The sequence below is a fragment of the Eupeodes corollae genome, chromosome 2 (genome assembly GCF_945859685.1).
Source record: "Eupeodes corollae chromosome 2, idEupCoro1.1, whole genome shotgun sequence".
Lineage (NCBI taxonomy): Eukaryota > Metazoa > Arthropoda > Insecta > Diptera > Syrphidae > Eupeodes > Eupeodes corollae.
The window spans coordinates 107708556-107726657 of record NC_079148.1 but is presented as its reverse complement, the minus strand read 5'-3'; the positions used below and the strand labels follow the sequence as shown (position 1 = coordinate 107726657).

Sequence of the window (18102 nt, the reverse complement as noted above, 5' to 3'; positions counted from 1 at the left end):
ATTCGAGCTGTAATGAGGTTATTCGGATCAAAGATGTAAGTTTCCGTGTTTACAAAGCCAACCCGACTGAGGAAAACCGGAATAAGTTCAAATAGGCCAGAAAGACTTGAAACGAACATATAAGACGCATTTAATTTTTGCACGATCAGAAATTATGGCAAAAAATACTACAAAGTCCCATATGTAGTAAAAATGTCTGGCCATTTGTAAACAAATGTGGGCAACACTACGTCTTCGTTAGTATCTGCGCTCGTTTCCAATGACACTCCTTTTCTGAGCTCGATTGATAAAGCCAATTTTCTTGCAGCATAGTTTGCCGTTGATTCGATACTGCCAATGAGTGACATGACTCCTCCTGTATTTGAATGCGTAAACTATTCCTTGGGGCGAATCTTTTTTCGCACTCGGATAGTTGCCGGCCCGCATAGTAAATCTGCTATTGTTCTGAAGAGGTGTTCTTCAACGCTGGCAAAACCATCTGCCCTATTCAACTGGTCTCTGTCTGAGTGGATGGAAAAGTGCATTTGTCCAACCTGTCCCTAAAAAAGGCGATTCCTCTTCCCCCTTTAACTTTGGTCCAATTGCACTTACGTCCTTTTTTTCCAAGATCATGGAAACACCTATAAATGTACATCTTAAGAAATATCTTGAAGAACGAAAGCGTCTCAATGACTGGTAGTATGGTTTTCTTAGCAATAGATCCACTGGTGATCTCATGGTTTATCTCACCGAACAGTAGCACAAATCTTTACTTCGTTTTGGAGAAAGTAAGAATATTTCACTTGATATTTCGAAGGCATTTAATAGAGTTTGGCATCAAGCTCTCTTATCGAAAATGCGTGCTTTTGGTATTGATGAATCTCTTTTTTGGGTTAGAAAATACCTTTCGTACCGTTCAAGTACTATTGGGCAGGTTCAAATTTGGTATCCAAAAAATATACGCTGGTGTATTGTTGATGATCTTTTGTATAAAACATCTAACCCACAACATTGTTCCGTTGATGTTAGTACCCTCTGCTTTTCGTTTTTAGATTCTCATCCTTGTTCTCCGGATGTGGACCACCAACGGCAGCGTATGATAAGGTCATTAAATTCTGATATTGACATCATTGTTCAACTGTACTCTCACAAAAGTGTAACCCTCATCCAATGCCACTCTCCATGGGTAGTACTTACATCGAGGACATTGAACAACTATCAGCCCTAGGTATGTGCATCACAAACCACTTGCTGTGGAGTGATCACATATTTGACATCGCCAAAAATGCAGCTAAGTTTATGTTTTCTCCGAATGCAAGAATTTTGTCACCCCTTCTGATCTATAATTTACAAAGCTTTTATTCGTCCAATACTCGAGTATAACTCTCACATTTGGACTGGTTCTCCAATAACGTTCTTGATAGAATGGATAGAATGAAAAAAGAGCTTTTAAAATGATTGGAGATCGTTCTCTTACAGAGAAATTTGCTTCCCTTGAACACGGCCGCCACCGCCGCAGGGTATCATGCCTGTCATTGTTTTAAACAATTCAACCGTAAAACCCGTACTGCTAGGAATACCCATCAGTTTACCCTTGAGCCCAGTTTCGGACGTACTTTTAAGTACGGAGATTTTTTCCTTAGCCGCACTACATGAATGTGTAATGTAATGTTTTTAAAAATTAGAGCATTTGTACACCTGAACAGCTTAGGAAACCATTTGTTTTTTGGTGTACAAGCATGGTTTCGGCTTTTGTTACTGTGGGCACAATTTTATCACCAATCTGAACCTTTACTTTAATCAGAGAGTGAGATGAGAAAGATGAGAAAGTCGCCAGTCCTACTTCAAAATATGATGATTAAACCACTCAAGATATATACGAGTAGCTGCAATATCAATAACAGATTGTCCTTGGCTACTTACTTACTTAAAAAGCATTTTGTTTAGAGGCTTCATTCATCACGGATAAGCCGAAATTTTGAAGGAATTCAGTAAGAAATCTTCCATTTCGGCTAAAGGTGTCATCTTTGGAGTTTCTGGTAGAATTGAGGGTGTTGTGCGAGATTGTGGTGAGGGCAGAAGAATTTTGAAAGTTCCTGATCCTAGCATTTAAGTCTCCAATTAACATTATATTATCCAAATTGGAGTTGTTTACGAAGTCAACTAGACTAGCAAAGTCAAACTGCCAATTATTGCAATTTAAGTATGTTGAGATAATTGTGTAATTTAAGTTATTAGTAACAATATTGAGGATAATCCCATTTTCAGAGCGATACATTTTTGCGAAATTGGAGTTTATAGCCTTTTTTACTTCATCTAAAATTCCACCACTGGCCCTTCCATGATGATGATGATGACCATAAAATATTGAATTGCTTGTTTTCACTTGTTTCTTCTACCAATAATTATTCGTAGTAAAATTAAACTAAATTTAAATATGGTTCACAGGGGTGTATACTTATTTTTTTTGTTAATCTAGTTTTAGTAAAATTTTAATACATTTTTATTTCATCACAATAAGTTGATCATCGAAAATCAAAACAACGACTGTTGGGTCACTAAATACATACATATATGAATAAAATAAAAAAACACACTTACCTCTTAACTAAAGCTTTATGTTGATTCTCTTGACTAACAGATATCATGGCATGTTTACATGTAGGAACTTCTTTTTGGCGAATTGTCCAATAACAAGTGACATTTCTTGGATACATTCCAGGATAATTTGGACTTTGCAGGCGGCACTTCTTCCTATAGCACTCATCAAATTGTCTCGTACAATATGTGCCTGGTGTAACACGTCCGAGTTCTAGCAGCTTATCTGGTAGTCCATATCTATATATTTTTTTAAAAAAATATCAACAAAAAATGCATTAGATTATTTTTCACAAATTCAAAATTTGCAAAATAAATAAATAAAATAAGGAAACGAACAAGAAAGACAAAACTCTACAAAATAAGCAATTTCAATTCTGTGCATTTTTCCTTCCTTAAAATGCAACTGAATATATTTTGCATTATGTAGAAAGATAGATAAGATATAAAACATCGGGAAATGAGGACAAATAAAAAAGCACACACACACACAGATAAAAAATAAATTTGGATCAGATCATAAACCAAAGTAGAAAATATTTAACAAGGACTCGCTGGCACTGCTAACCATGTCCCACTTACCGAACTACGGCGTCGGACTGACTTATAAATTTGTATCTTATATTAAATTCAAAAGGCTTCTCGTCCTGCATGTTCCTTGGCGGGTGGAATACCTGTTGTGAAAAAAAGGAAGAAAAAAAACAAAGACAAAAATATAAATTTATTTACCACTCTCATTTCTCACATACAACACCTTTGCATTGTACATTATTTTAAATTGAAGGAAATGTCTTAGGCATACAGAGAGTGATACCTCAGGTATCTTTGCCTATATTAAAAAATCACAAAAAAAACCTTACGAAACGATGTCAGCATTTTAGAGGACTCTCAATGAAAGACCCGTATATCTGACTCTGTATCTTAAATGCAGAAACTGTGTATCTATATGTATATCTTTAGCTTACCTATTGGGGCACAATACTGCACACCTTTGCTGGCATTTTAGAATCGGTGTGTGTTGGAAACGTGTCCCAGTTTTTTAAGGATAAGGAGCTGAAGCATGAATGAATAGGGCACAACGACACAATGTGTCAAATGTCTTTAGAAACCAGCATCAACAACAACAACAAAACACATCTACACAATTTTGCCAATCTACATATACATAGGTATGAATGAATGTATGCTATATAGAACATACCCACACCCTAAGAATTGTGTTTTGTTTTATTTACCCTATGTTCAGTGCCATGATATAGGAAAATGTATAATTGTTAGCAGCAAAATCAACAACAATAAGAAGAAACACTGGGGATACAACAAAAACAATGAAGAGACAATTAACAAAATGCATATGAGGGGGTTGTCGTGATGGTGGAGGCGGTTTATAAGGGTTGAATGTCCTGTCTTTTTCTACACTTTTGTAGTATGTTGTGGAGCAGTGCAGATTTGCATTGCTCTAAATTTACTCTAACCATAAACGTATGCAACACCCTGAGGTAGAGCGCAATGGAGCTGGCGTGGGCGGCGGCGGCGCCGGTTGGAGGCGTTGATAATGCTTTTGAATTGGAATTGAATAACTTTGTGTTGTGGTGATTTTATTAAATAACATCCCATACACCAAGTTAAGAAAAAAAAAATTGAAAAAAACCAGGTCATGTTCAAAATGAATGCATGTTTATTAAATCGAAAAAAAATAACCTTACACTTCTTTAACTGTTTGATTTTATTTTATCTTTTTTCTTTCTTTTCAGATTTCAAATTGTGAGATCCAAAAGGTAAATTCAAATTTTTAATATTTTTTTTGATTGATAGATACTTATGAATACGAGACATTCAAAGCAAACAAATATTGAAATAAATACTTTTATATAGGTTGAATAATGTACATCCTTGCTGGAATAAAAAAAGAGTCTGAGCTCTTGAAAACTGCACATTAGTAAAGACGAGTATCTTCTAAAAGGTCTGTTGAAACATTAAAAATGTCTTTTATTTTGATGTACATAGATATAAATTTTGTTGTAAATTACTAACTGAATAATTTCGGAAAAAATTATTCGGTGGTTTCTATAGTAAAGAAATAACTGATTTTTTTTTAAACTTGAAGTTAGGAACAATATTTTGCATGTGATACAATTAGTTTGGTTTCAATGTCTGCTTTTGTTCCACAGATTTTCAATCGATAACCGATTTGTATCAATTTAAGTAGTATTTTTGAACATTTTTATTTCTTATATAAAAAGAACCAGACAACGTGTTTTTAAATACCATTCAGTATCAGTCAACAGCAAAATAAGGCATATAATGAAATCATTTTGAAGTCAATACCCTCATTTATTTACAAGATATAAAGAATTGAAGATACATTTTTCAATAATTTATACTGTAGTTTGAAGACAATATCCGTCTGCTTACTTACTTTTAGGTATGTTTTTTAGGTTTTCAGTTTTTGTGAAAAAAAACGTTTCCTCAATTTTTTCAAGATTTTACATAAACCCAAAAACAACAATAGTTTTCGTTGCATTATTTTGGAAGTCAAATCCTTTTTTGTATGAAATTTTATACTCGCAGTTTTAGGCAGCTGCTTGCCGAATTTACAATTGAAAATTTAGAATGAAACAACAACAACTTGTGTGTGCTACCACCAAGTTCATAGGCTGGAGTTATAGCTATTTCACGGGAACCAACCCGATCATCAGACTCCTTTAGTGGTGCTTTTCGCTTTTTAATGTTCAATTTACTTTTTGAGGAACTTTTGCCAGAGCTGGGCTTGAACAAGCGATCTAGCGTGTGAGGAGCTAGTGCACTACGCACTACGCCACCGCACCCCCATGAAAGTTGTAAGCCAATTACAGGTTTTTTTCGTTTTTTTTTTAAATTTTTGAAAAGATATTTGAGTCGAAAATCAATTTTTACCAACTTTTATACATTTTTTTTAGGTTTTTATTTTTTGTAAAAAAATTATCAATTCGATTTTCCTCAAAATTGTATCAGATGTCAAAAACATTATTCTTCGTTGCACAAAATTGTTTTGGAGATGAAATCAGATTAAAGTCGTACAATTTTGGAGGTGACAAATTTTGTTTTTAGATTTTTTGATTTATAAAAAAACTGTTAAATGGATTTTTTTTCAAAAAATATGTTTCTCTAATATCACGTTTCAATTCATTTTATAAAATTTAATTTAAGTCTCTAGCGTTTTTGGTTCGTAATATATTTAGGGTTAACCAAAATGTTCACCTTTTTTTTAAACTACTATGGTAAAAAAAACCACCCACTCAATTTTCTTGAGAGCCCTTTTTGCATCTTTCTGCCTTATTATCTGTATAACAAAATTTATTTGAAATCGATATCTCTTCTGGTTCTTGAGCTATTACAATAACTTCCTATGGGAAGTTAATAATATAATATAACAGGTTATCCATTTCGCGGTTTTAAAAGCATTACAGCTAGAATTCGTCATATGTCAAGCTAGGTTGTTAAACCAATTGTTTTGGTCAGTTGAAAGTCTGACATTTACGAAAATGGATCGCAGAACGCATACAAACTGTTAAAACCTACTAAGAAAATGATGGTTCTGGCACAGCAACATATCGTCCTTTAAGAGGAGATTATAGTTTACATAATCTTCCAAGTACGAAAGCCATTGGAAAAAAGTGAAGAAATTTCAAGAGACTGTTCATCATTGTTTCGCTTGTACCACTAAAATTATCGCTGCTGTAAGTGAAAGTATTTTCGAATACCGAATTAAGACTGTGCTTAGGCACATAATGATGTATTTTGAAATTGTATTTAAACGTTCATCAATATAACAATTGAAGCCAGTTGACCATTCACAACGTGGTATATACGTCGAATAACGGGTGGTATACGTCGATTCTTCGAACAAAACTTTCTTCAGTGACAAAGTACATTTCTCAATGGATGGGTATGTTAATAAACAACATTTTATTTGTGGTTCTAAAAATCCTTTAGTATTTAATAAGAGGCCATTACATCGACAAAAAGTCACTTTTATTGCGCTATTTGATCCGGAGGTGTGATTGGACCATACTTCTTCGAAAACGAGAATGGTATGACTGCCACCGTGAATTCGGAGCGTTATGGTTGTATGAAAACCGACTATTTTTTGATTGATAAAGAAAGAAGAAAACAAGGGGAATTATGTGGTTTCAACAAGACGATGCTACATATCGCATAACTTGAGCAATTATGGCTTTATTAGAAGAGACATTTCCTGGCCACGTAATTTCTCTTCCTAGAAATATCAACTGGTCACCAGAATCATGCGATTTTACAACTCTTGACTTCTTTTTGTGGGGTTATGTGAAAGATTGTGTGTAATGCAAATAAAACTAACATTAGTCAACTTCAAATCCCACTTTGAATTTTAATGTTGTTACTAAAATTAGTTTGCGGGTCCCACAATTTCGCGACCTTAGAACAACGGGGTTCTTACTGACTTTTTTGTCAAAACTGAGTTATACATGTGGTCGTAGATAATCGAGTATGCTCTTTCGATTCATTTTATCCATATTTGTGTCTCAGCATTGACTAACAAGGTTCTATCTATTTTTTCAATCACGTTTGATTGATGACTAGATTGTAGATTTTTAAATTCAGGTCAATATAACTTAGTAAAAAATTGTGTTTTCCAAAAACCGTGTAGATCCAATCAAAAATTCAATCCCTGTTTTCTCAAATGCGACTTGAGTTAGAACCCTATTGTTTTAATGTCTCTATTTTTGGCCACCAGAGTTTGGGTTATGTTTCTTGTCTATACACGTGCTAAGCCAGTCAATCCTTTGGTGAGGCGTTATTTTTTTGTTAACCCAAAGTTTATTTTAATTTATTCATATTAGACTTTGGTTTTTTAAAATGTAGTTTCCTGGTTATAATCTCAAATTTTGTCTTTTTCGTCAGTCCGTTGGCGTTAGTCCTGTGTCAGGTATATTGTTATTAATCTTTATTTCAAGATCATTAGTACTTTGAAGTTGAATATTGTTAGATTTAATTTATATTGTTTTTTGATTACTTAGAAATATTTAGTTAAACTAAATGTTAAATGTCAAAAGTCTGTTTTGCAAGCTCATATATTAAATCCTGAGAGATTTTAACTTATTTCTTTTTTTTTTAAATTTCACTATAATACTTTCAGAACTGTATATTTTATCAGCTCTATGTATCCTCTATAGCCTCCTGTGCAGCCAAATTCTTAATTTTTGGAATGCCTAACTATGCACTAAAAAAAGTGGCCGGCCCGATTTGGAACAATATAAATTAGAATAGCCATAATATACACCTGAATTTGTAGAAGTTCGATTTAATAAATATCGTTAAGAAAATGTCCTCAAAAGTTACACAACTTTTGTATAATTATCACCCATAAGTTTTATTTACGTTTACTTTTGAAAACGTTCCTGAGATGTTTAAAGTCACCCAAAATCTTAACCTTTTTTAAGTTGCTACAGTAAAAAACACCCACTAACTTCTTTTGAAAGTCTTAAAAGAAAGACTTAAATATATTTCATTTTATAAAAAATATTAATTTTCATAAAACAAAAAAAAATGCATTAACATTGTTTGAATGAAATCCTACCGAAAATAACAAACATTTCAAAATCGTATACCAACCTTTTTGTAATGAAAGACTGTCGATTTATATTATTTTAATTCATATTAATTTAGTACAACATAATAATGTTAAAAAAGCATTTAATTTAAGTTTATAGCTTTATATTTTTGCTAAAGTTACTTAAGCACAACTAAAATTTAAATTTCTGTAAAAACAAGAATAGAAAACCAACTCATATCTCGAAGCTTACTCATGCATATTTTGAAAGGTTTTTCTATCTGTATAACTACATTTATTTGGGGTTTATATCTCTTAAAGGTAGACGAAAAAAGGGATGCCTATCGTACGGGTACGCTAAGCTACAAGCACACGCTTATACAAAAAATATCTCGTAAGAACTAGAGACATTTCAAATAAAATTTTAACAGACAAAATCCTTGCAATTTTATTTTTTTATTATAAGAACCATTTAATCCATGAAAACAAATATAAAATAAATCCTTATACTAAACAATATTCATGTTTTCTACTTTTCAAAAACTAGACATAAGTTAATCCTGCTCAAAAGCTAATTTATTGCTTTAAATTTTTACTAAGCAACATTTTTACTACCAAAAGTCAATTTATTACTTTTAATGTTGGTATCCCTACTACTCCATTAAGGCTCTCTAGTTACTCACTTTTAACAACATATGTAAATATACGATTTCCTTCAAAGATATTTATATTGATACTTCTTAAACACTGCTACTTAGTTTTTGAACTAAATGAGCTGTGAGCTATAAAAAACAACCCACTGGAGCCAAGGAAATATATAGAAAAAGTTCACCTATTAAGAAACCCTGTAATCATTTAATCGAATCAAGGTCAATTATAATTGGTCAAAACCAACAAAATTCTAACAAGCGATATGCTGCTATGTTGCCATCAGCAGATAAACCAATAAATTTCCCAAGAACAAATTGGTACAATCTTCTGTATGTGTTCAGTTTGATTCAAAGAACTGGAGGTGTTATCAAAAACACATGAAATGACATCGGTAATCCACACCAAGTCGATAGAATCTTTCACACACTCATAAACAATCCTTGCCGCAGAATTCTGTTGGACGAGGAGCAACACACAGAACCCCTAAGTGACATCGCCTACACCTGATGGCCTGCGAAGTTGAGCACGGTTGTGCGGTGATAACCACGATGAGGGTGGAGGTTGACAACCTCAATATGTATTTAGATGTATACTCCAAGAACCCCTCTAACAAAAAAAAAAAAAAAAAGACATTGCACCGAAATCCTTGTCCCGTCCATTTAACGATTATCTTTGCATCAGAAAAGGATTGTCATAGAATTTTCAATGAACACACACGTTTATCCCGAGTGTTTTGTGTTGGATATGTGTCCTAGTAGATGGAGTGCCAAATGATTGAAGCAGCTGTAAAGCTTCCCAAAGGCTGTTAGTCTGTTCAACATAACGTATAGGAAGTGTAGAAAGAAACTATATGAACGATACACTCACAACATTAATAAAAAAACAGCCTCCTTATCCAAAACAGCTCATACATAATAACATACTCGTTAGTAAGGATGTCCCGGGCTGTTGAACAGCCTTGCATTGCATACACAACAAATGACAATATATATAAAAAGGAAATAAAAAAAAAACATTTTGAACAAACATGTTTTCCTCTTTCGTCGGCGGCGTCTGTCTGTTCGTCCATCCACCCCTGTTGTCGTCGTCGCTGTCATAGTCATCGTCGTCCATACACCATCAGCATCAACATCAGTATATGAAGTGTCCAGCAATGAATCTGAAAATTATTGTGCGGTCCAAGGCACCCACACAAATCCTCGCGCAAAGTAGGATGAATGGGTAAACGTAAAAGTCATACACATTACGGTACGCAAAACTAGTAGCAGAGCAGCACTATGACTTCCATGCACTATAGTACAATGCATATAGAACCATTTATGCTTAGATGCATTCTGCATCTTCTCTTTCTAAATTGTATATTGCTGTATTTTATGTTCCATTTGCAACCTCAACCCAACACCAGCCCCTTCGACAGCCCCCTTTTATCGGGTATAGCCTCTGGCATAGAATCCGTTAAAGCTTCGCTGCTGCTGCATCATGTTCGCAGCCCAGACAAAAGCCTTTCCACATCATCGTTGTGTGTTATTGTGCGAGTATGTGTGTTGTTGGACTCTGGTACTGCCGTCGACATTTTTGAGTGCCTATATCACTGTGATGCAACACGCCCCCCAGTCCATCCTCGACAAACAATACACCTCATAATCTTTCCTTGAAAATCTCACAAACGTGCCGACACAACTCGAATCCCGACACATTTATGTAGGCCTCCTAGTTATCCTCCATCCCTCTTAAATCTCTAACTTTTTTCCGCTCTTGTTGTTGTTGTTTTCTATAACGAAAAAGACCGACGACGTCGACAACGACAACGTCGACGATGAGTCGAAAACAAGCGCTTGTTTCAATGCTTTAACATGGTTGCCGTATAATAAAGGATGTTGTGCCAAAAAACATTATTTCTTTTTTTTGCAACCTTGGACAGAAAAAAAAACACACAAACGTGGAATTAAAAATTAAGACTTAAAAATCTTTGTTTGTATAGGCGTATGCTTATGTATGTATAAAGACATAAGTAAAGTAATAAAAAATGTTGCGACTGTAATAAATTTGACAGTATTTGGAAAAAAAATTTGCTGCAGGAATTAAAGTTTAAATAAATGAATTTTGGTAGAGTTGTGATGAGGAATCATGCCCTATCATGGGAATGAACTTTAAAGGGGACCTATAATTTTCTGCCAAAAAGAGAGATACAAAAAATGTCTTTAAATAGACAAACAAATGTTAAAAATTAATAATAAAAAAATCGAAAGTAAAGCTAAATAAAACACACAAATATTGTTTTATTATAAATGGTTTCTGGCTACTGAAGATTCCTAGCGTGCTATTTTAAGCACTTTTAAGCATATTTGGGTGGTACCTTTCCCTTTATGTGGGTAATTTTGTATTTCAACATTTCTAAAGCTCGGGAATCATTCGCAGTCTTTTGCATAACCTAATATTTCATGTCAATTTAAAGTCAATTCTGGTGTGCCTTAAGGGAGTCACCATGGTCCATTGCTGTTTGTTTTATTTATTAATGATTGGGCTTCTGTTTTAAGTAATTCTATAGAGTTTTTCAATAAGGGTCAGTAGATGTTTTGTGTAATGTTTTGGCGTTTGCTGTGTGCCACGTAGTGCCGCGCCGTCCTGCTGGAAGCACATGCGACCCATATGGTTCAATTTGCGCCATACGAAATTAAGTATCATCTTTATGTAGTGCTCGCTGTTGACGGTGACCTCCTCACTAATGTAGTTTTCAAAAAAGTACAGACCAATTATCCCAAAATCCACACCAAACGGTAGCTTTTTGAGGATCCATTATCACTTGGTGAATCTTTCGTGGGTTGGTATCATCCCATTTACGACAATTTTGTTTGCTAACACAGCCATTCATTCAAAAATGCGCTTCCTCACTAAAGATGATTTTTCGGCCAAAATTGCGGTCCTTGAAGCCCAGTCAGCTAACAAATGGCGTTGCCTATGGTCATTGAGCTCCTGGGTCAGTTGGATCTTGTACTCATGTTGACCCTAGTCTTGACCCCAAATTCACCAAATTGAATTCTGCGAAAGACCCAGTTCATGTGCACGGCGAGGAATAGACTGCCTTGGGTTCTACTGTCCACTTGCACGGATCGCAGCGATGCTTTCTGTCGATCTTGCGTTCCTTGAACGTACGGGTGTTGCCTTATTGCTTACTAAAAAATTTGTCTCAAATTTGGTCACCAAATGTTGAAGAGTCGACTGTGAAGTGCCACCAGTCTACCGTAAAGTGGGAGCCATGCGCGAAGCGTTTGGGTTAACGAACACGCATTTTGAGAATAAAGTTTTATCATTTGATCGTTCTGTTGAATTGTGTAACTTGCATGATGATTTAACATAAGCAACTAAATAATAAAAAAAGATTTGACAGATATGTCACCAAAACAAAATGTCCTGAAAACTTTTCTTCTCAGCACCATCGATTAGATGATAATACCATTAAATAATTAATGATTTATATATCGAATTTCAAGCATAAATTTTGAATTTTCTTATTTTTATGTGGATGCATCCGAATAAGACTTTTAAGTCGCTTGCATTGTTACAGACTTTAAAAAGGCATTTGAAAACTTAAGTCATGAAATTCTTCTTATAAAATTAAGTAACATTGTATCGAACCATTCTTCTGTTATGTGGATTTCGTCAAATCTTAAAAATAGATGGTATAGCATCATGTACAGGTGTAACCTTTCATGTCAATTCAATTCAAAGTTATTTTTAATGTACCTCAACGAAGTCACCTCGGTCCATTACTGTTTATTTCTTTAATTAACGATTTGCATCTGTTTTAAAAATTCTATATCGCTTATCTATGTTTTTTATAATTAGCGAACACCAAGCGGGTTTTGTATACTTTTAATATGTCAAAGATACAATGTGAGCATTAGAAAAAGAGCGAAGGGTTAGATATGTAGGATGTGTTGGTGTACAGGGGAGGATGTGTTGTTTAAGGGGAGGACTGTTAAAATAATGGAAAAAAAGGTAAGACAAGAAACTTTACGAAGATGTTCGAATGACGTAATCGAGTTGATGATGTTCATGTCACCAATCATTTTAAAAGTTCTTCCTTGAATACTGTCAAAGAGGCTTAAATAAGTTACTGGAGCACCAGCCCAGAGATGAGAATTGTACTTGAGTTTCAGACTTATATGTTTTGAAGATTGTAGCCAAACCAGACGGACAGAAAAATGTCGTGCATCTTCTCAAAAAACCTAGACATCTTGCGGGTTTTTTTGGCGACATCGCGTATGCGATCGCTCCAGGAAAGGTCGTTGCTGATGCACATTACGAGGATGTCAAGATTTTTAGTTTCCCATATGCGAGTGCCACTCATGGATAGTGGCAAAGAGAGTATTTCTCGTTTTTATCATATAAGACAGCATTAAATTCAACACTGTTTTTGATTCCCCATTGTACAATGCTGATGTGTAGATTGGAATTTCATGAGCTTATCATATTGTCGTTGCAGTTCCAAATCCGAAGAGGAGGGCTATAAGTCTGAAAACGATTGTGAAAAGTTAAGAGCGCTATCGCCAGCGAAACAATGTATTGGATTAGAAGTTGCAGACAAGAGATCATTTCAAAAAATAAGAAAAAAGGGTCGGAGACAAAACGGAGTCCAGGGGCACACCACGTATTTTTAAGTAGAGAGCAACATGTCAAACCTTATCAAATGTTTTTAAAGTATCAAGTGAAATTTTCTTACTTTCTCCAAAACGATGTGTGCTACTGTTCGGTGAGATAAACCATAGGATCATTATTGGATCTATTGCTACGAAAGCTTCCGTTTGTCGAGATATTTTCCACGACTTTAAAGAACGTTAGTGCTATCGGTCGATAATTTGCGGAAAGAGAAGATTCGCCTTTTTTTGGTTGGTTGGGCAAGTGCAGATTTCTAACTTATAGGAACCAGCCCAGAAGAACAGTGTAGATGAAAAGCTTAAGCCGTGTTTTTGCCAGCGTGGCAGACCACCTCTTCAGAAAAATAGCAGAGATACCATCCGTACCAGCAGATTTATGAATGTTGAAATCTTTAAGAACTCTCGAGTCACAGTACGAGTAAGAAAAAAGATTGGTCCTATAGAATCATTTACGCGATCAAGAACTGGAGGAGCCATGACACTATCTGCTAAGGTGGAATTTTCAGGAAACTGCCGTACAAACAAGTTAGCTGTTTCAATAGAGCTAACTAACGGAGTGTCATTGACAACAAGCATAGGAACCTAGGAAGAATTCCTTATGTTTTTATAAAATGACGAAAAATTCTTACTGCCTTTGTTACATTGCAGTATTTTTTGCCGGTAATAGACAGTTTTTGCAGTTCTATAAAAATGTGCAAAAATGCAAAAATGACGAGCACGCCACCCAATTTTAAGCCGAACTCTGTCTTACAATATTAAAACCAACTAGAATTTGAATACCTATGGCAACTCTTACATAATGTGCAATAGGCCCGAAGACATGACTGAACTAAGAGTGAACAATAATTTTACGAATACGTATGTATTACATCCTCACTTTCACCCATGTTATGTTCTATTTGTATTTGTAGGTAAGGTAGTACATGCTGCCGAACCTCGAAGCTCAGATAGCACGTATAAGCTGGTGGCCACGCAAATCGAACTGTGTTTATTTCGATCCTCTTCCATTTAGATGGAAAATGCACGTCCCGTCAGGGCGTCTAGTATAACATTTAACAAAACTGGGGTATTATGGCACTCAAAAGAAGTGAAGGTGTTCTTTTTTGAATACATACTGCTAGCGTTTTGTGAGTTTGGAAACATCATCACATAAAACGCACAGGTGGGCTTACATACAATCTATACAAAAATAAACATGCGTGTTTTGGACTATTGTCCCTGACAAGATAGATACAAAATCTGAGCCCCTAAAACGTTTTCGTGTGTTTCTTGTAGTGTTTTGTTTGAAATTTTCCTTAACTCTGGCTTACAACAGAATATTTAACAAACTTTGGATTGGATATGATGATGTTAAAAGCGTATATCGAAACATGCAACTGACACTAAGCTTTAAAGAGGGAATAACAGGGAAGGTATAGGTAAAATGACACAGAAGATTTTTATAAAAGGTAGGAAGTCTAAAAATATATGTATGATATGTGTGTATGTTTGTCTGTAGGAATAGGCAGATTTTGAAAGAAAGCCAAAGGCCTACTCTAACGATGCGGGTTTATAAAAACAAATCCTCTATCAATCAACACGTCATCGCATCGTTGCGTTGTGTGCCGTAAACGTTAACGTATTGAGTAAGGTGGTTCAGTTGGGTTTTACGAATTTACTTCTAGCTATAGAAGTTTTGATTCTTGTTTTTACTGACGTGTCAATGTTGATTGCCTTGGCCTGGAGTGATGGGATTTGTTTTTGATGGGTTTTTCTTTTACAAAAATTGAAGGGGATTTGTTTATTAATTTTTGTTTTGTTAAGGATGTGTTGTTGAATCTTTGACAGCACTTTGGCTTAAGGAATAAAAAGCAGTGATTCTTTCTTTATTTTGTAAAGAAAAATAGAACCAGATTAGTTTTCCCAGAACTTCTGGAACATAGCAGTGAAGCCTTAAATATTCGACATAAACCACCTTTCATATTTAATTTAGGAGAAATAGTTGTCATGTTCAATTGTTGAAAATAGTAGATTGCATGAGGTTGGTTGTAATGAAATTTCACATGTAGTTAAAATAAAGAATAAGAGGTATCAAGGCTGTATGACTTCAAAGGATTGAATTATCAATTTTGTTGAGATGTTTTGAGAGTGGAACTAAAAAAAAAACATTCTAGCTAGTGCATGGAGCTCTATGAGCAGAAAAATCTAAAGGAACACCGAATTCTTCGAAGGAAAAAGAGAGAAGCATGCCGTCAAACATGTGGAGAGGTTCAAAACCAGGATATAAGTTCGAAATTTGTATGACAAGGTGAAACAAAATTCAGAATTATATAAACCTTGAACCGAAGGCTGCGACGACTAAAGTGGAAACATCCTAGTGGAATCGCAGTCAATGCTGAGGATATGGAAGGACCACTCCTGTTTAACGGCAAAAACGAACCAAATTCCTCTGTCAGGCAGAATGATCCATTCAACATAGACGACGAAAGCCAACGATCCCGTCCTCCCGAATTAAACGAAGTAAAGGTTGCCATGTCTAAGCTGGAGTCTAACAAAGCCGCTGGAGCAGTTGGATTGAATGCCGAGCTCTCCAAGGCAGCTGGAGATCGTTTGGCTAGGAGCATGTACCAACTTATCTGTAAGATATGGTCGGAAAAAAGCATGCCCGATAAATTGAACCTCATCCATATTGTTTGCCCAATTCTGAAAAAAGAAGACCCTCTGAACAATGCTTATAAAATCTTCTCTGCCGTAATATGTGAACGTCTAAAGCTCATCGTCAACAACCTAATGGGTCCTTATCAGTGTGGTTTTAGACCAGGAAAATGCACAGTTGATCAAATATTTACATTACGGCAGATCCTGGAAAAAACCCAAGAACACTAGATCGACACCCACTATCTTTTCATCGATTTCAAAGACGCATATGACAGCATCTACAGAGACTAGAGACTTTGTGCAGGATGACCATGGAGAATTCACGCTGCTCCATAAAGGTTGGAAAACACCTTAACATAATCTTTTGATGTCAAAAATGGATTTAGAAGGTGATGCGCTGTCGTGCGATTTTTCCAACTTCGTACTTGAAAGAATAGTGCACAGCTCACACGTCAACACTAGAGGCACTTTCTTTCAAAAGTGTGTCCAATTACTAGCATATGCTGATGATATTGACATAATCGGAAAAACTCAGCGTGATGTCAGTGGGACTTTTGTGAGTGTTGAGGCAGAGGCGGCAAAAAAGGGTTTAACGGTTATGAGGGCACAACAAAGTAAATGCGTGTAAGGACTTCGTCTACCTAGGCTCCACTATTAACGCAGAAAACATCACCAGCGCTGAGATCAAGCGAAGTATAACTCTTGATAACCGCTGTTTCTTTGGCTTTAAGATAGCAACTGAGTAGCAAAGCTCTCTCCCGAGTTAGATTTTTGAAATTGAAATTTAAGAAACATAAGTGGTAGCTAGATAAAATGATGACAATATGAGTTGCCTTAAAATCATAAATTGTAAACAGCGTCAATGGAAGATAAATGGGCTAAGGTTTTTGTACAAACAATAATTCTCAACCAAAACTACATAAAACATTTCCATGTTCTCATCTGCAACTGCCAACCCTTTTAACGACCTATAAAAGGTATACAAAAACATATATACATTTTTGAAGGTAGGTTTTCATTTAATTCTACCTTTTGTTAGTTTTTTTATTTTATCAGTTATTATTCTAAAAACAAAAAATGGATAGGTGCGTTTTTTCATAAAATCACTGCTAACATATCAAACCATGGAAACCATTACATTGCCAGGCATCGATGGTAAAGCCTTAAAGCACAAATATATAGTTGGGTTATATTTGTGTCCTTACAAGCAAATTGAAGTGTGAAAAAAGTTGATATTTGTATATGTAATTATTTGTTAACTGCAAAATAGTAAAAAAATAAAAACTTCCAATATGTCAGCAGGAATATTTGCTTCATTCTTGTTTTTTTTTTTATTTTGTTGATGTTTTGTTTTTCTTGCAAAAATCCAATCAGAAACAATGACCAACCACAGTTTTTGCAGAACCCTGGCCTGGTTTGTAATATTTTCCAATTTCCCTTCACCAACACCAATCATGGTAAAAATATGCTATAAGCTAGGTTTGTTCACACACACATGTATATATGAAGTTAATATGAACATCCTTTATTTTGGTCAAACAGAGCGAGCCCTCTGTGCGGTTACACAAAATACCTTGCCAATGACGTAACGAACCAGTTATTCCCCCAAAAACCTTAATAAAAACCAAACACAACATGACAACAAAAAATACAATACCCTATACACACCGTGCTCTGACCCACCGCAACATATTCCATACACCATACAGTAAACAAAAAAAAAAAACACCCACTTACTCACACCTGCTGACGACGACGACGCTACTGATGTTTGGGTCGTTCGTCCTCGACAGTTGTCGTTGTCGTTGGTAGTTGGTATGGAGAACGACACATCCTCTGATCCTGTGTATAACATTGACCAGAATACAAATAAAATTGCTGTTAATGCCCCCTTTGCCAATAAAAACGTTTGTTCCAAACAACAACGGAAACGAACGAGCATGAACTCTCATTCTCATCCGAATTGCTGTTCAAATTAAAGAAAAAGGATATTTGAATTGTGTGTCT

General features: G+C 35.2%; 1 protein-coding gene across 1 annotated transcript in view; it reads right to left on the bottom strand.

The window, feature by feature from the left end:
* LOC129947178 (uncharacterized) overlaps positions 1 to 18102 on the bottom strand; it is a 337053-nt gene that overhangs the window by 164058 nt on the left and 154893 nt on the right. Inside the window, exons 7-8 of the mRNA XM_056057626.1 lie at positions 3160 to 3251; positions 2581 to 2817 (exon numbers count right to left, since the gene is read on the bottom strand). Coding sequence (XP_055913601.1) covers positions 2581 to 2817; positions 3160 to 3251 — 329 coding nt within the window. The remainder of the gene's footprint in view (positions 1 to 2580; positions 2818 to 3159; positions 3252 to 18102) is intronic.